Source organism: Barbus barbus (assembly GCF_936440315.1).
Source record: "Barbus barbus genome assembly, chromosome: 37".
Classification (NCBI taxonomy): Eukaryota; Metazoa; Chordata; class Actinopteri; order Cypriniformes; family Cyprinidae; genus Barbus; species Barbus barbus.
In genome coordinates, this window is record NC_136715.1 from 12,728,896 (window position 1) to 12,748,301 (window position 19,406).

General features: G+C 40.0%; 1 protein-coding gene across 2 annotated transcripts; it reads right to left on the minus strand.

Moving 5' to 3' along the window:
- Positions 1-15: 15 nt before the first annotated feature.
- Positions 16-19,343, minus strand: LOC306856919 (short transient receptor potential channel 4-associated protein-like). 2 transcript variants are annotated; one of them, XR_013783046.1, is made up of 20 exons: positions 19,154-19,303; positions 13,105-13,233; positions 12,865-12,981; positions 11,694-11,748; positions 11,437-11,492; positions 11,205-11,333; positions 10,759-10,960; positions 8,083-8,271; positions 7,300-7,442; positions 7,084-7,215; positions 6,933-6,991; positions 6,742-6,843; positions 6,568-6,651; positions 6,394-6,484; positions 6,137-6,277; positions 5,900-6,011; positions 4,802-4,914; positions 4,499-4,705; positions 1,420-2,093; positions 16-969 (listed from the first exon to the last, which is right to left on the minus strand). XR_013783046.1 is itself a non-coding variant. In XM_079396471.1 (19 exons), exons 1-19 carry the CDS (start codon positions 19,277-19,279, stop codon positions 1,956-1,958), a joined length of 2,325 nt encoding a protein of 774 aa, XP_079252597.1. In that variant the 5' UTR covers positions 19,280-19,343; the 3' UTR covers positions 16-1,955. The 2 variants fall into 2 exon arrangements, 1 of the variants encoding a protein (XP_079252597.1); XM_079396471.1 differs by having other exon boundaries at positions 16-2,093; positions 19,154-19,343.
- Positions 19,344-19,406: the final 63 nt, after the last annotated feature.

A 19,406-nucleotide genomic window follows, 5' to 3' on the forward strand; every position in this document is an offset into this window, starting at 1 on the left:
GAATGAAACTTGAATGACAAAAATAATTGACAAACTTTTATTTTCTAAATGGTTTTTGTTCTTACTGCATATAAACCATTTTCTTTCACCTCATACCTATATTCGAACTGAAACCTGTTTTTGAGTTGCAGTTACATAAAAAAATAAAATAAAATTAGGCAATGTATGATTGATATTGAGACTGTAATAGATATCCACAAAAACAGCAATTGATTTTAAAAAGCATAAAAAAAGCAAATCATCCAACTACTGTCAGAGGCAAGATATTGAATTCAGTTTTATTTAAAGCATCAAGTTTACTGGGCTTGACATGGTTATCACTTATAAATAAATCCATCCAGACAGAGCTACATAAGAAAATGCAGGTATTTAAAACCAAACCCAACCCATGCGACACATGAACCAAGGCCTGTGGATGATGGAGACATTCAGATCCTTTGTGTTGATGTAGCAATCATTCAAATCAGAAAAAGCACACATTCCCACTACTGCTAATATTACAACTATACACATTCCTGGGGTCAAAGGAAGGGACCAAAAAAACTGCAGGATTCATACTGCTATGAATTGTATGAAATAGTTTTGCCAACGCAAAGCACTGTGACACGGTTTAAGCAACGAATATAAAGAACGAACTTGAAAGAACTGGCAAACATCCACAGGTAAAAGCGAAGCAACTCTTGTGAAACACGTTTAGTCGTTTATACAGAGGAACTTCTGCATACACAGTGAACTCAGGTGCAACAGAATAAAAGCCGCAGCATGCTCAACCGATAGGGGTGGGTTAGAAAACAACACCAATGAAACGAGGTAGTTGATTGGAAGTTTCTAGTTTAGCGCTTCTAGTCTAGCTCAGCTACCACATCCAGCTCAAAGCGACCGCAGCAGAGCAGCACCGTCGCAGGTTCCCGGCCGTCAATCGCCCGAGCCTCGTGTTTGAGTGCAACACAGATAGTCAACATCTGAGGCCTGTAAAGTTAGAAGATTGTGATTTAGTGGTTTGCTACAGAACAAATGACAGATGGCAGCATGGAGGTCAAGGCTATCTGGATATTTATGACCATGGTGTGAGTGAACCTGCAGAGTTCAACACCTTCAGTGCCCACAAGATATGAAGTGTTTCATTGTGAGAAATAAAACAAAAGGGACAATACTATTTTTAAAAACTAATTCATACAAAAAAATTTAAAATACATGAACTCAAGATCTCTTATTTCATGTGTGCTTGATAAAACCTAACAAAAGGAGAGAAGCAATGGGGAATATGAAAAGAAAACAGGTTTATGATGTAGTAAGAGAGCAAAATTACAAGAAAGATTTGAGAAAATAAATAAGACTCGTCCAAATTCATTTTCAGTTCTCCGTCATCTACACTGTACAAAGATTTTGACATCAATCAGTTAAGCATGAGTCGCTCACCACCTGACAGCTTGGCAAAGAATCATCGAAGAAGCCTCCTTTCATCAATCCAACACTTTCTGTTTTGCCTTTCTAAGCATAAATCACAGAGAAAATCTCTTTAAAGGCCGACTGTGCAGTTCATAGATCACCAGATCATCGATCGCCCTCAATCGCGGATGCATCCATCCAATCCATTTAACTTAAATATTTTCATCTTCGTATATTTCTCTATAAAAGGCCCCAAATGATTTCCCCGAAAGAATGCCACCGAAACACAACAAGACAGTTTCTGGTCAGAGGTTTGGCTCTGGATTGAGCAGTCCGGGTACTGTGTTCCCTCTCAATGAGTGATGGGACGGGCAATCCTTCGCGGAATGTCCTTCGTCGCAACCCTGACCTGGAGATGAAAAAGTGGAACATGGGCACCAAGTAGAGAATGGACAGCTCACTGAGTCGTAGCATGCAGTCGGATGAGCTGGGAGGCTGTTCTATACACTCTCTGGACCGCATCGGAGTGGAACGTGCAAGTCCCTCCCCAAGTCCACCCGCAAGAGTCAATCCTCGAGAGAGTCCCGTTCTAGCTCCATGTAAGGCTCATCTATGTAGCTGATAATGGAACAGGGAGAAGTCCTGTCCTCACCAAGCAGTACTGAAACAGTCTCTTTCCAGAAACTGAAGGGAATACAGGAGCTCTGAAAGACAAGTGAACATAGTTAAATATTAAAGCAGTGTTTCTCCAACTGGGGTTGGTGAAGGAACTGCAGAGGGATTGTAGCTTGATGAAAAGGTAATAAATCACATTATACAGGATAACTTAGAATTAGATATACAACAGTAACATTTCTATTTTCATTTTTTAGAGTTACAATAATAATAATAATAATAATAATAATATGAAGTTTATAAAATGAAGGAAACAATATTTCAGTATTGTCTCAATGTAAATATCTTATATTAGCAATAGAATATTAAGAAAGATTTGAAGTTCAATACTTCAAAACTTTAACAGATCTCCCATTACTTTTTAATTAATTAAAATAAAGCCTAAATTAAATAATTTCATGATATAAAACGATCAAGTCTCTTCTGAAAATTTGGTCTAAACTGCTCAATACATATGGAATAGTTTTACGATCTCTTTATGAACTTTTTTGAAGTGATAGATGCGTAGACTGTCAATGGAGGAAAATAAATCTCTGTGTTCATTAAAACCTTCTTCATTTGTGTTCCAAAGTTGAATGAAAAGTCTTACGGGTTTGGAACTTAAAGGGTTACTCCATCCCATGTTGTTCCAAACCCGTAAAAGCTTTGTTCGTCTTTGGAACACAATTTAAGATATTACGCAAAGAAGAAAAAAAAAAAAAAAAGACTTTATTCAACAATTCATCTCCTCTGTGTCAGCATCATCTGTGCGGCTGACACAGAACAGCGTACGCAGTTCGCGTTCAGAGGATATTCTCCAAAATTGCGCTACACTATAGAGACGACAAATTCTTGAATAAAGTCGTTTTTATTTCTTTGTGTACAAAAAGTATCCTCAAAGCTTCATAAGGATACGGTTGAACCACTGATGGCAGATGGACTATTCTGACAATGTTTTTTTATACTTTTCTGGGCCTTGACAGTGTTACTTGTTTGGCAGTCAATGGGACAGTCACAAGCCTCCCGGTTTTAATCCAAAATATTTTACATTGTGTTCCAAAGACGAACAAAGCTTTTACGGGCTTGGAACGACATGGGGGTAAGAGATTAGTGAAAAAAATAAAAATAATTTTGGGGTGGAGTAACCCTTTAAAGGTGAGAAAATGGTGACAATTTTTATTGCCGAGTGAAGTTTCTCTTTAAGACTCTCTGCTTCAATTTAAGACCTTTTAAGGCCTTCGTCTGTGAAATAAGTGAGCGTGTGTTTGTGTGTATGTGTGTGTATATACAGGGCTCGCAAAATGTCAAAATCCCTGGTAGCCCTTTGGGCAAGTACTCTTCAGATTTTGGTAGCCCGAAAATTAATTTAACTAGCCCAAATAAAAAAAAGACCATAAACGCGAATCAAAAACATTTTCAGTACACAAATATCAACGAATATCAATGAAAGTTTTATTTTACTATTTACAGGGTATCTGCAGAATTTTTAATTATCAATTTAAGGCAATTTATGAGAATTTAAGAGCTGCACACAAGTAAAATGAACACCGTATGAGTGTGGTTGGACAATATCTATGGTAACATATTAAGCCAAAAAATGACATGATTTACAATTCAGATACAGGTGTTCACAAAAACCAAAATCTTATAAAATGGTATTTGAGACTTTAAATTTCCTTTTTATGAAAAGGGATAAGTCAAACATTAGGAATTATCATATTAAATTTAAAACAAATATTACTGTCTAAATTGTTTAGATTTTTAGAAGGCACATTAACTTCTTTCACATTTACAACTCTATGTGTTTGCTGCATAAAAACATGGGTCGATATGCACAATTGGGCATTGATTTAAACACAAGATAGGCTTTTTAGAAATGCAAATTCATTCTCTGCCACAAGGTGCCGCTTAAAGATCGGCTGAAATAAAGAGGTTCCCCTGGTAAAGCAGCACCGGGCTCATAAACGCTGTTTTATCAGGCAAGATTAAATGAAAATGCCAACAATATGTTTCTGAGGACAGTCGGTTATATATATAGGGGCAGTCGTGGCCTAATGGATAAAGAGTTGGACTTATAACCCGAAGGTTGTGGGTTCAAGTCTCGGATTGTAGGTGGGGGAGTGAATAACCAACACTCTCTCCACCCTCAATACCACGACTGAGGTGAGACCCTTGAGCAAGGCTGCCCACTGCTCCTGGTGTGTGTTCACTACTGTGTGTACACTTGGATGGGTTAAATGCAGAGCACAAATTCCGAGTATGGGTCACCCTACTTGGCCACACATACATACATACATACATACATATATACACAAATTATGTTGTTAAATAATTGAAATATTTACTTAACTCAGGGTTTTGTTGTTTTTTTTTGGAACCTCAGACTTAAAAGGAAGGATTCTATACAGTTGAATATAAAATATATAAAAAAAACAAAAACAAAAAAACAACTCACATTCTGCAGGCAGGTGCTGTCCTTGTCCTTGTTGAGGTAGTGGTGCTGCCAAAAGCACAGCAAGTTGTGGAAGTTGTTGAGTAGGCAGCCGGGATATTTCTCTGCATATTCCTTCTCCCGCAGGGCGTTCAGGTAAAACGGGAGCTTGGCTCTCCTCCGGGCCAACATTAGAATCACCAGGCTGGTGTTAAGACAACTCACATTCTCCTGGGAAAGCAACCAAAGGAGAAAAATACAGGAATAATTATCATGGAGGATTTAAATGAGACAAACAAGGAGAGGAGATCTGCACTATGGTCTTACCTGTGTGAGGGTTTGCACGTTGATGATGTTAACCAACCTAAAAAGGAAGGACAGTCTGTTCTCCACTCGAGCCATGTAGGACAGCAGACAACACTCAGAGAGCACTTCAACCACTGCACAAACACAGACTGAATTAGACACTGCCATTTTTAAAAGAGATCGGACTAAACGTTTTTCAGAAATCTGTCTAATGCTCTGAACCGACTTCTCATATGATTAAGTAATTTACAAGATCTGTGAAAGTGATCAGATTGTTTTTGAAACACCAAGTTACCTGAGAAACTATTTACATCTTCTCATCAGATTTTTCTTAGAGACATCAACATTACACTAACAATTAACACAGGACAAAACATTAAATAGACTTGCAGTAAAAATATTGTGATGAATTTAATGTATTTTAAATTTGACTCTTAAATGTCCTGAAGACTTTTCTTTAGCCTAAATCAGACTAGTGAGTACGAGAATGTGAAAACAGCTGTTTGATCTCAGATCTTTAAGCTGTAAAAACTCTATTTGACCTGGCAAGTACAATTTGCTTTGTGAATCAGATTCACTGAAACTGAGGAGAATTGAACTGAAGTCTATTTAAACGAGAGTGTTAAAAATTTTGAATTTTACATGAAATAATGTTTTAGTAAAACCAGTATGGAGATATATACTGCTGTTTATTACTATGTCTTATTTTAGTTTTGTCTAAATAATAATAATCTTCCTTGGTGTCAGCTGTGTCAAACTAGTGTAGAGGTATACCTTTTGGGCAGCAACCAGATTTTTACAGCATTTTACCTCTTGCAATAAACACAATATTATGTTTTTGGAAAATGTCATTTATTCCTGACAGCAAAGCTGAAGTGTAACATGATCCTTCAGAACTTATTCTAATGTTAATTTGTGCTGCTTAATATTTTTTTTGGAAAAATAGAGGATTTATTAATTTACGATTCTTTGATGAACAGAAAATTCAAAATAACAGCATTTATTTGAAAGTTACAGTTTTGCTGTTTTTTTTGTTTACTTTTGATGTGCGAATAAAACGAATCAAAAAAAAAAAAAAAAAAAACTTTTTGGATGTACGCTAACAATAGCTGAATTTACCTTTCACATCTTCTGTCTGGCTCTCAAAGCGATCTAGTGAGAGGACGATACATCGCACAAGCATGTTGGAGTCCACCAGAGAGCTGTTGATCTGTGTGAGGAACACCTGGAACTGAAGGAGACACGTTGCATAAGTCAAGCACAGGTTGTTTATCAACAGATTTTATTTCTCTATTACTACAGCCTCTACAATAAATCGTAAATCATGTGTGACCATCTTTTTGCTGTTGCCAATACCTTTTCTTCTGTGTTGACATATTTGTTGAATCTTTTGAAAGCATCAATGTTGAACTTCATAAGCTCCCCGAGCAAATCAAAGTAGCTTTGCAGGACATCTCTGGACTTGCAGCCGCTGTCGATGATGCAGAAGAGGATGTGCTACAAATCAAAGACAGAATTAGACGATGCAGACACTATACAGGGATAGAAAATTCCACTACGCAAGTAAAACATTTTGACCAATAAGACACGCAAGCATGTATTAACGTCTTTACCTCCAGCAAGCCTCTCTTCAGCAGAAACATCTGGTCTGCATACGAGGTGGCCCCTCTGAGGAAGCTCTCAACAGCTCTGGCCTGCCAGAACCTTCAGAGCGAACATATGTCACCATAACTTATGTGGCATTTCAAAACACATTTAACCAAATCATTAAGAACCCAGTGTCTCACCTGAAGGAAGAGTCTGGCGGTTCTCTTTTCATAACGGTGAGGAGCCGCGTAAGAAGCCCTTTTTTACCATCACACACTAAACTCCTAAAAGACACCACACACCAGACAGACTGTAATATCGTAAAGAAATGATGCATATTAGCATGTAAATTATCCTTTCATTCTAAATACTACCTGTCGGTGTTTACTAGAGCCTCCACCTCAGGGATGTTTGCCTTTAGGGAGATGGTACTCAACTCATTCAGCTCCTGAGCATTCAAAAGTAGGTACTTATTCCTGAGGACAAAAGAATAAATGAATAAATGTGTTGTTCTGTCAATCTACAGGTACGTGGCACGCCACTGAAAGCTGACAATCTAACTTACTCATGGTGGTCACTAAAGCTCTGCAGAAGCCTCAAGAACTGGATTTTAAATGAGATTTCCTGTGCAATAAACAATAGCATAACATGATCAATGAGAATTATGGGAAATATAGAACACAGTGAATGAGTGAATACATTATCCCACAGCTCACCGGGCTGCAATCACAGTTTTCATTCTGTCCATGAACCACGTGATTCGAGGTGGTGTATTTCCTCCAGATGAGCTTGTCGAAAAGGTTATTGAGTCCAGGAATCAAACGAAACTCTGCCAACATTTTATGCACCTAACAGATTACGATAAATAAGGATGGGAATTACAACCTTAATCAGCACTAAGCAGATCCTTTACTGACAAGAACGGCTCTTACCTGGTTCCGCTGTCGGCCCATGAGAAGGACACACAGCACGTAAAGAACTTCCACCTTATACATGATCTCATGAACGATCTTCATAGACTGCGGCAAACGGTGCCTCAGAGGGATGGTGGCCAATGTACTCTCATCAGACGATTCTGTGAGGAAGAAATAATAATAAAGAAATTAATTTTATTCAGCAAGGACACATTAAATTGATCAAAAGTGACTATAAAATGTTGCTAAAAATTGGTTTCAAATAAATGCTGTTGTTTGGAACATTCTATTCTATAAAATCCTATAGAATCCTACAAAAACGTATTAACATTTCCATAAAAAAAATATTAAGCTGCACAACTGATTTCATCACTGATAATAATAAAATGTTTCTTATGCAATAAATCCTCATGGAATGATTTCTCAAGGATCATGTGAAACTGAAGACTGGAGTAATGGCTGCTGAAAATGAAATGACAATAAATTACATTTCAAAATATATTCAAATAGAAAACATTTATTTTTATATTTTGCAATATTGCAATTTTTACTGCATATTTGATCAAATAAATGCAGCCTTTGTAAAAGACTTTTCAAAAATATTTGAACATCTTGTGTATACAAGTGGTAAAACTGCAAAAAATATTTGGTGAAATGAACAAATTATATACTGCATAATCCTAACCAATCAGTAAACTTCTCAATTAGCATATGATCTCTCATCCAATTTTTATTTCTATTGTTGCTGCTAGTGCACACTTGACTGTGACATTCATTTCCAGAGTGATGTAGGGGTCGTACCTGTGCTACTGTGCTCGGCTTCATCAGTTGCTATCTGCATGAGTGCATCCAGCACTAGAGTGTTGTCAAGCCAAGTGTACCATTCCTCCAGTTCCTGCAGAAAGTTTGACGTTCCAGTTGCCTCGGACACCTTCCGTGTGGCCAATTTACAGAGACGCTCAATGAAGCCGGGGATGTTCAGAAGTGTAACTGGAAAAAAATGTCATTATGTTCTCATTATTCGTGCCCTATTAATCCTAATTTTCTTTTTGCACTACACACATATCTGCACAGTTTTTGTTTTATTTAACTGGTTTGCACTCCATCTATTCTGCCATGTGCCTTACGTCACTTTATCTATCTTTTTTATTTTTCTACAATGTCCTCAGACTGGCAAGCTCTTTTTGCACTACACATATATCTGCACAGTTTTGGTTTATTTAACTGGTTTGCACGCCATCTATTCTGCCATATGCCTTATGTCACTTTATCTATCTTTTTTTATTTTTATTTTTCTACAATGTTCTCAGATTGATAAGCTCTTTTTGCACTACAAATATATCTGCACAGTTTTGTTTTTATTTAACTGGTTTGCACTATCTGCCAAGCGCCTTATGCCACTTTATCTATTTCTTTATTTTTTTTTCTACAATGTCCTTACTTGTATAGCTATAGAGTTGTATGTACATATTGTGACGAGTCGGCTGCCTCCCCCCTGTCCATCATCACCACCCCGTCCCGTATTCGCCGCCCTTCACCAGGCTCCCGACGGGAGTGGGTGTGTGAGAGAGGAGGGGCGCTGAACACGCAGGGCTGGCGGCGTGTGATGAGGCGCACCTGACGTGAATGGAGCCTCATCACCGCCGCCGTTTAAACGCCGAGCGCGCCTCTCCTCGAGAGACCGGTCTCTTCCCCGTGCATGCACGCTGGTGTCCTCGTGGGTCCAGGAAGGGAGCGTCGAGCAGGACTGCCGCACCCGTGAGACGGCTGACGGGCCAGGATGCCGGGCCGTCGAATCCCCCAGAAGCGCCGGGAACCGAAGAGATGGACGAAGCCGCGCAAGAGACGCCGCCGCCACTCGCTCCCGGCCCCGAGAGGGGAGCGCGTGCGGCCACCGGACTCCGCCCCTTCCCTGGACCCTTCCCTCCTGAACACTGCCCTCCTGCACAGCCCCGCAGCACGACGAGGACACCAGATCCCCGTTTATTTTGGACACTTTTTCCCCTTTGGACACTTTATTTTAATATTGTTTAATAAAAACCTCTCCGAGGCTTGACGCCACGCCCACTGTGTCTGTCGTTGGCTCCTCCCGCCACAGTGGTGGAGAATGCGGGCAGGCGGAGCCTAGACAGCACAGTTGGGCAACATCTGATGACGTCATCCCCTCTCGCTCGCAAGAAGCCGTAGAGCCCGTACGGGGACGGAGGAAGGACGGGGACAGCCTCCCAGCCACCAATGGGGTAAGTGACATTCTGTCTATTTGTCATCATTACCCCGTGGTTGGTTGAGGCTGTCAACTAAAACCCGCTTTCTCTGTCCCGGCTCCGGCGCGGTGCGAGAGGGAGCGTTGCCCGGAGAGGAATCCCTGCCCCGCCCACTCCGACCGCTGGAGCCTGGTTGAGGAAGGTAGCACTCCTGCGTGGGCGGCGACCCTCGGACGGGGATGTCGCTTGGGGGGGGGAATGTGACGAGTCGGCTGCCTCCCCCCTGTCCATCATCACCACCCCGTCCCGTATTCGCCGCCCTTCACCAGGCTCCCGACGGGAGTGGGTGTGTGAGAGAGGAGGGGCGCTGAACACGCAGGGCTGGCGGCGTGTGATGAGGCGCACCTGACGTGAATGGAGCCTCATCACCGCCGCCGTTTAAACGCCGAGCGCGCCTCTCCTCGAGAGACCGGTCTCTTCCCCGTGCATGCACGCTGGTGTCCTCGTGGGTCCAGGAAAGGGAGCGTAGAGGGAATAACCTGCCGCCGCCAAAGACGCGAGCGGCCGGACCCGCAGTCCGGCCGACACTGCACCCGCGATACGGCCGTCGGGCAAGGACGCCGGGCCGTGGAATCCCGTCGAGCACCCGGGGATGAAGGAGATGGACGAAGCCGCCACAGAAGCCGCCGCCACCCGCGCCCCGGGACCTCCAGACGGGAGCGCGTGCGGCCGCCGGACTCCGCCCCTTACCTGGACCCTTCCCTCCTGAACACTGCCCTCCTACACAGCCCCGCAGCACGACGAGGACACCAGATCCCCGTTTATTTTGGACACTTTTCCCCCTTTGGACACTTTATTTTAAATATTGTTTAATAAAAACCTCTCCGAGGCTTGACGCCACGCCCACTGTGTCTGTCGTTGGCTCCTCCCGCCACAATATGTTTAAACCGTATTATCTGTATTTGAACGTGTTTAATGTTAACTGTTTACACCAAGGGTCTGAGAGTAACGCAATTTCAATTCTCTATGTATGTGCTGTACATGTGGAAGAATTGACAATAAAGCAGACTTGACTTGACTAACCCCATTAATAAATCCCCGCCAGAAATACTCTACATATACACACACACACTGGAAAGTAGCAGTATACTGAATGCAAAAAGCTGTATTTTCCCTTTAGCGATGACCTTATTCTTCACAAATCCTCCATAACCACTTGACCGTTCTTTGTGGCATTAGCTCCAAGTAAAGTCGCAGTTTGTAGTCCACCTACCCTGGTTGACCTCAGCACGTGAGGGGTTGGTATTGCGTTTCTGCTGTGCGTTTTTAGCCAGGAGTGTGTGTTTGTCATCGTTCCCCACATCTGGCTCAGAGATGGTAACGGAGAGGATACGACAAAAGTTGGCGAGCTGCTGCTGGTCAAAGCTCTGAACCAGTCCTGACAAGTTTGGGATCCACTCCAGCTGAATCATTTCCTGTTTTGAACCATCATTAAACACCGTCAGATATTAGTGGTTACATATCCAACAAGATTATGACCATTAAATAATTAGGTGGGGTGTTTTTTGGAGATAAGACGAATATTCGTAATCTTCACAATGGATTTTAAGCCTGTCCATAGTGTCAACATGATCAATCCAGGGGCATTAAAAAACAGCTATATAACACAATCTAAGGAAATTAAGGTTGTAGTTGCAGCTATAAAATATTAGCACTGACCTTTTTGACTCCAAGAATATCCTCAATTAATGTAGCTGTTTGCAAAAAGGTCTTCTTGTTTGTCATCAGCGTGAAGAGAAATAACACAAAATCATCCCTCGATGCCAAGCTTTTTGTGACTCCTTCCGTCTGCAGGAAAACAAGTGCACTTATTGAACTCATGAACTGATCATGTGGATATTAGTCATGGTGGTGTTCAATTTATAAATGAGAAGGAAGACTGAATACATACACATATGCAGCAATTGTACAGCACGCTAAGGCAATCCTTCACCAAGTCATCGTTCACTACAAGCGGTTAAAAATAACATTAAAATTCATTTATTGATCTGTTGATGACAGCTATAAAAACATTTCAATGGTTACTAACATGAGTGCAGATAAAATAATTACTGATCTTTTTAATTCATATAAATATATTTTCATATTTTAAAATAAATAATTATATAATTGTTCATGAATCTCCATAAAATCTTCTTGTCAACCTACTCTTGGGTTTTTGTAGCGTAGTCAGAGTGGGTCTCATCAGAAGCTCCACCAGCAGCTAAGATGACAAATAACCAGTCAATGAACTCATCTATGGCTGCAACTAACATCTATGTTGATAAATATTCATTGGATAATCAAAAGGTCATTTTATTTACTGCATGTCATTGAAAAAACATTTTCCCCCTACGTTCAAAACCAGACAGACTTTGAACTCTTTCTAGGCTGAAACATCTGCAGCACACTATAAACACTACCATCATATTGATAACACAATAAAATTAAGTTTATTTATATACACACATATATAGTAAAAAAAAAAAAAAAATCTGTTCTTTGACGCTCTCTGTAGAATTCTGCACCTACAGATTCTGTGAGTCTGCCAATGTTCTTCTTTTCACATGCGCACGAATAATGTGATTATTTCCAATAATCAGAGTAAGGACTTAATTGCATTATGTTTACATGTCAAGAGCAAAGCTCTTCACTCCCGGTTTCATGCAATTTCCATTATTCTTATTTCTTGAATTGTAGTTATTTTTTTTAATGCCATTATTCACATACCCCACTGCACAACACAAATGATGGACTCAGAAAGAGCAGGTGTGTTTTAACAGGCCGTTGTTTTAGTTTATTTACGTCTAACGCAAAACACTTTTGTATGGTTGTATTCCATGCTTTGGAGCCATAGAAACGTGACGGTAATTCGCTTGCTTACGCTGCCGTCATGTTCTATTCTCCATTTCTGGATGAGAGTAAGGAACAGAGACTGGTGGCAGCGAGTTGCGTTTTCTCCAGAAATGCGAGGCTTTCTTCCCCTCCATCGTTTCTAATCTGCGTATTATTACAGGTGCGTGTCACGTCATTCATGTATATCACACGCACATGCGCACTTTGGTCAGAGCGGCAATACTGCGATTAAGGTGTTTACTTGCCTGTATATTTCGATTCAAATGCTAGATCTCGCTATGCTAATACGATTATGCATGCTGCGATTATGAGTTTAATCGCATGATTTAGATCAAAGTATTGCGTTAACATGAGTTAAGTAAAGTTTAATCGCAATATTGTCAAAATCTCATAAATCGCATTAAGACGGTTCATGTAAACACACTCAATTTGTAAACAAAAGTTGAATTGTTGTTTTTTTACATTTAGGAATTATATCACTCACATCTACACCTCCAAACAGGTCAAAGGTGTATGTGTTGGGAAAGGTGGACTCCTGTGCCGTCTTTCTGTCCTCTGTCACAAAAGACATGGCCTCCATAGACAGCAGGGATGACAGTTCCTGTATCAGAACACCACAACTAAGTAAATAATGAAATACAGTTTTCAAGAGGCTATAAACCTGTTTGAAAGATCTAAGTAAGTATACCAGACTGAAAGAAGAGAATAGAGAAAGAGACCACACCTTCAGGACAGTGTGTGTACGGGTGAAGTCACTGTTTAGGTGGCTGCTCTCGTACAGCTCTTGGAGTAAGACTGGAATCCCGTGCCATTTTGCCCTCTTATCTCTCTCCTGAAGAAGAGCTTTTGGGAGCTGGAAACAAAGAATAAATGCTAAATAGATTTGCTTTTCCTTAAAGAAATACCAGTTATTGCAAGTCAGCAAAAGAATAGTGCTAGAATTTAAGCTTTTGTTCTTAAATGCTATAAGAATTCTGCATCACAGCTGCTTTGTCACTGTCATGGCACTCAACATACAGTTGGGCAAAAAATTCTTTAGTCAGCCACCAATTGTGCAAGTTCTCCCACTTAAAAAGATGAGAGAGGCCTGTAATTTTCATCATAGGTACACTTCAACTATGAGAGACAGAATGGGTGGAAAGAATCCAGGAAATCACATTGTCTGATTTTTAAAGAATTTATTTGCAAATTATGGTGGAAAATAAGTATTTGGTCAATAACAAAAGTTAATCTCAATACTTTGTTATATACCCTTTGTTGGCAATGACAGAGGTCAAACGTTTTCTGTAAGTCTTCACAAGGTTTTCACACACTGTTGCTGGTATTTTGGCCCATTCCTCCATGCAGATCTCCTCTAGAGCAGTGATGTTTTGGGGCTGTCGCTGGGCAACACGGACTTTCAACTCCCTCCAAAGATTTTCTATGGGGTTGAGATCTGGAGACTGGCTAGGCCACTCCAGGACCTTGAAATGCTTCTTACGAAGCCACTCCTTCGTTGCCCGGGCGGTGTGTTTGGGATCATTGTCATGTTGAAAGACCCAGCCACGTTTCATCTTCAATGCCCTTGCTGATGGAAGGAGGTTTTCACTCAAGATCTCACGATACATGGCCCCATTCATTCTTTCCTTTACACGGATGAGTCGTCCTGGTCCCTTTGCAGAAAAACAGCCCCAAAGCATGATGTTTCCACCCCCATGCTTCACAGTAGGTATGGTGTTCTTTGGATGCAACTCAGCATTCTTTCTCCTCCAAACACGACCAGTTGAGATTTTACCAAAAAGTTCTATTTTGGTTTCATCTGACCATATGACATTCTCCCAATCCTCTTCTGGATCATCCAAATGCTCTCTAGCAAACTTCAGACGGGCCCGGACATGTACTGGCTTAAGCAGGGGGACACGTCTGGCACTGCAGGATTTGAGTCCCTGGCGGCGTAGTGTGTTACTGATGGTAGCCTTTGTTACTTTGGTCCCAGTTCTCTGCAGGTCATTCACTAGGTCCCCCCGTGTGGTTCTGGGATTTTTGCTCACCGTTCTTGTGATCATTTTGACCCCACGGTGTGAGATCTTGCGTGGAGCCCCAGATTGATGGAGATTATCAGTGGTCTTGTATGTCTTCCATTTTCTAATAATTGCTCCCACAGTTGATTTCTTCACACCAAGCTGCTTGCCTATTGCAGATTCAGTCATGCCAGCCTGGTGCAGGTCTACAATTTTGTTTCTGGTGTCCTTCGACAGCTCTTTGGTCTTGGCCATAGTGGAGTTTGGAGTGTGACTGTTTGAGGTGTCTTTTATACTGATAACGAGTTCAAACAGGTGCCATTAATACAGGTAACGAGTGGAGGACAGAGGAGCCTTTTAAAGAAGAAGTTACAGGTCTGTGAGAGCCAGAAATCGTGCTTGTTTGTAGGCGACTTAAAAATACTTATTTTACAGAGGAATTTACCAATTAATTCATGAAAAATCCTACAATGTGATTTCCTGGATTCTTTCCCCCCATTCTGTCTCTCATAGTTGAAGTGTACCTATGATGAAAATTACAGGCCTCTCTCATCTTTTTAAGTGGGAGAACTTGCACAATTGGTGGCTGACTAATTACTTTTTTGCCCAAATGTATATCTCTATTTTAATACACATTCATTCATACATACTCAAATGTGAAATTGAAGACAATAGAGACATATAAACACACACATACATATGCACACACACACGTTAATTTGTAATATATACAATTCTTTTAGGATTACAATTACAACTAGACAGTTAAATATCAGTTAATTATCAGTACTAATAAATCTATAATTTAACTTAAAACTAAAACTAGTTATTAATAGCATCAATCGGTTGAATACGCTGCCATGCAAACCAAGTAAAAAAAAATGCATTTGCATATTTGACAACTAATGGCAATAATGAAATGCTATTACAATGAACTTACATGTGCATTATTTTGGAGAACACAAACACAACACTAACAATCAAATGCAAAAGACATGTAAATACAAGCTATAACCTTTGCATTTAATTTTGTGAAAGCTCTACATCCTGGCACACAGGTTATTCTTAAGGACATTCTTAAGGCATTCTTACGGACTCCTCTCACCCTGACCATAGACTGTTTAACTTTCTGCCCTCTGGGAGGCGCTTCAGGAGCCTCCGAACAAAGACCTGCAGACTCAGGAACAGCTTTTTCCCTACAGCTGTCTCCCTACTGAACTCTGCCCGATGATACCCCCTCACACACCACTACAAACTCTCCACCCCTCCTCATCACTAAATCGGTTAAAAAAATAAAAAAAATAAAAAAATCCATCTACACACTGAGTACTATGTACTAGACATTTTTATTTTCGAAGCACTTTCAATGTTCATTGCATTAGTGTTTATATATCTTAATGTATAGCTTATTCATATCCATTTGTAATTATGTTCATAGTTTTTGCTCATAGTGTACATACATTTACTGCACAATCCATCTGTATATTATGTTCATATCACCCATCTGTATATCATACTGATAGTATTTAAAAATTTGTAAAATATGTCCATAGTACTGCCTTATCTGTATATTTCTGTACATATGTAACATTGTAGGCACTGTATATTCTGTACCTCTGCTTATTGCACTTCTGGTTAGATGCTAACTGCATTTCATTGCCCTGTACCTTACATGTACAATGACAATAAAGTTGAATCTAATCTAATCTAATATTAGTTTAGTTAGTTAAGAATTTAATGTTCATTTTATCAGTATTTAATCTAACTCTAGCACGCTCTATTCTAATTCTATTTTATTCTGTCTTTTTATTAAAAAAAAAACAAAAACAAAAAAAAAAACATTTGACCCTCTATCAATTGCATATTTATTCTCTAAGGCCGTGTTCACACTTGGCGTCTTTTTCGAAGCTGCCGGCGTCTGTTTTACATTATAATCCTATGGAGTAAACCGTGTTTTCAAAAAAGTCCTGAGCGCTTTTTAAAACGCCACCGCCGGCGTCTTTTTCTGCAGCTCAGAGCGTTTTTTCGAGTTGAAAACATTTAAACTTTTCTGAAAAAAACGCCCTACGTCAAGCGCCTTTTTGACAGCTGACCAATGACAAGCGAGTAGCGAGATCTGTCGTTTCCATAACAACAAGAAGAAAAATGGAGAAGGTGCCGGTAGATAGACTGCTCGTACTAGTTTCGGAGCACAAGGAGCTGTATGATATGAGCACAAAACTCTATCATAATATTGGTTCCTTCCCCGTATAATGTCGTGCACCCACAAACGTCGTTGTGAATCGACATTTTCTTTCCCGTTAACTTCAAAAGCCAACGCAAGAGCCAACTTTTTACTCTTTCTTGACATTTCTGCAGTACACAGCGCTAGGCTACTGTTACAGCTGTTGCTATGACAACAAAAGACGCTCTCAGCTGCTATTTGTAACAGACGCTGCCAGCTTTGTTTTTCATTAAAAAAACGCTCGTCAACTTTTTCTAGTCAAAAAAGACGCCAAGTGTGAACACGGCCTAACTGCTGGCTTTTCTTGAAAAACTAACATTAGCGTTCTGTGTTCTATTCTATCTACTTGTTTATTTAAAACAAAACAAAAAAAAAACAACTAGGTTTCTTTTTTCTATATTCTATCCGTTTTCTTTAAAGGAACACTTTTTGTAAATAGGCTCATTTTACAACTCCCCTAGAGTTAAACAGTTGAGTTTTACCGTTTTTGAATCCATTCAGACGATCTCCGGGTCTGGCGGTAGCACTTTTAGCTTAGTTTAGCATAGATCATTGAATCGGATTAGACCATTAGCATTTGGTCATCAAAAATGACTAAAGAGTTTTGCTAATTTTCCTATTTAAAACTTGACTCTTTTGTAGTTACATCGTGCACTAAGAACGACGGAAAATGGAAAATTGCGATATTCTAGACCGATATGGCTAGGAACTATACTCTCGATCCAGCGTAATAATCAAAAGAAAATTGCAACTTTTCATTTTCTGTCAGTCTTAGTACACAATGTAACTACAGAAGACTCAAGCTTTAAATAGGAAAATTATTGAAACTCTTTAGTCATTTTTTGAGCGAGATGCTAATGGTCTAATCCGATTCGATTATCTATGCTAAGCTAAGATAAAAGTGCAGCCAGACACGGAGATCGGCTGAATGGATTCAAAAACGGTAAAACTCAACTGGAGTTGTAAAATGAGCCTATTTCCAAATAAAAAAAAATTGGAGTGTTCCTTAAAAAAAAAAAATAATAACCTTGCTACGGGTACTGCATTAGGCTAACCAAGACTTGTCACAGCACTTGCATGTTGTTGCTGTTGTTTTGATTGCTTCTATTGTCTTCATATGCAAGTCGCTTTGGATAAAAGCATCTGCTAAATGACTAAATGCAAATGTATTCCAAGTTGCCTCTTCTCAGCTTCCTCCCTTGGTACTTGCCATTAGGTTTGTGTAATAATGTTACACGTAATATTACATACTGAATTGTCTATTTTGTATATTGTGTTTGTGCTATTTGGCACATTGTCCACTTTTGTATATTTGTACATTATTTAATTTTTAGTTTTTTACTATCTGTGTCCTGTCGCTGTCCTTCTGTCGCACTGTGGAGCTAAAACAAATGTGTCACTAAAACAAATTCCTCGTATGTGCAAACATACCTGGCAATAAAGCTCATTCTGATTCTGGTAATGCTTATAAAGTGTTGTTTAAGGTCAAAAGTATTGAGACAAGTCAAATAACTGTAAGATGCATGTATGAACTTTAACATTGTCTCACAAGCCACCTTTAAAGTATGTCCTCTACCTTTTCATTTATTCAAAATACATGAAAAGGGAGTAAGGAACTAGTAATAGGCTAATTTAAAAATAAATGTACAACACCACAGGTTATTTGGAAACATTTACCAACCTATCACCTGTCTAGAAACATTAGACAGCAAAGATTATTCTTTATAGGACCTAACTATAGAAAGCGTCAAATTCTGTGTATGAAGAGAAAGTGAAACCTGTGTGGTTTAAACTGAGTGACGTTCCCAGGCTCAGATCCTGTCCAACTCAACGGGGCATTTTATATAATTCAAGCTGTTTAAACTCGAGGCCTAAGCCAGCAAAATATCACTGCCTGACTAAATTAGTACAATTTGTTGTTTAGGCTGGCTGGTGACGGACCAAAACTGCATAATAAAACCTATAAAACACGATCTCTGGCCTCTAAGTTTAACGTCTCAAACGTACAATATACATAAAAAGACAGTCTGTCAAACTCTTGCACACTGACTACGCCGACAGTATTTTTTTTTTTGGTTATATGATATCCAAAAGCGTCCATAATGGTCAAAAATGCTGTCTAGGTAGGCAGCTCACTAACGTTAGGCTGTGAGACACAACCAGTGTTTACTTGAAATAGCTGATCGATTATAAACATGTTTACAGATAGGTCTGTGTGTGTGTGTGTGGTTACTCATTCATAATAATACGACTCCATGTGTCGGAGCCTTTAATTGGATTATATTTGAACGTTATTTATCGGACAGTCAAAGCCAAGAGCAAGCTAATTAGTTAACGGTCAGTTGTCCTTCTCCGTTTACGTGGTTTATTTTTAAACTATATTTAGCGCTTGACTTCACATGCATTAAAAGATGATTTAAACTACTTCGAGATTAAAGTTAAGCGTCACATCCGTCCGATTTATTTGGTTTCTTAACTTAAAGCAGGTTGATCGACGGTTCAGACCATAACCGCGGATCCCTGTCAGCAGCACAAACTCTCCCGTTTACCTGCGTCCCTCTGCTGAAGCCCCGGCCCGTGATCTGACTCTGCCGTATTCTGCTGAGAATATTTCTGTTTCGAGTCCGTTTCTTTCCTCCCATCCAAGGGGACTCGGGCCCCAGTAACGTCGCCATTACTTCGTCTTCCTGAACTGCTCCAAACAGGAAGTTAGACTCGTTCTGCTCTCGACGGTCACTGGTGTGTGTTGAGCGCCCTCGTGTGGACGATATTTAAACAACGCCATGCGCTGCGAGCTCAAAT

Bases quoted from the DNA above. Each gene is read 5' to 3' on its own strand.
- LOC306856919 (XM_079396471.1), bottom strand. From the start codon at position 19,279: ATGGCGACGTTACTGGGGCCCGAGTCCCCTTGGATGGGAGGAAAGAAA. The intron at 11,334-11,436 runs GTATGTATTCAG...GTTTTCCTGCAG, and splicing joins TGTACAATTGCTGCATATGT to ACGGAAGGAGTCACAAAAAG. The intron at 6,844-6,932 runs GTAAGTTAGATT...TTTTGTCCTCAG, and splicing joins AGCTTTAGTGACCACCATGA to GAATAAGTACCTACTTTTGA.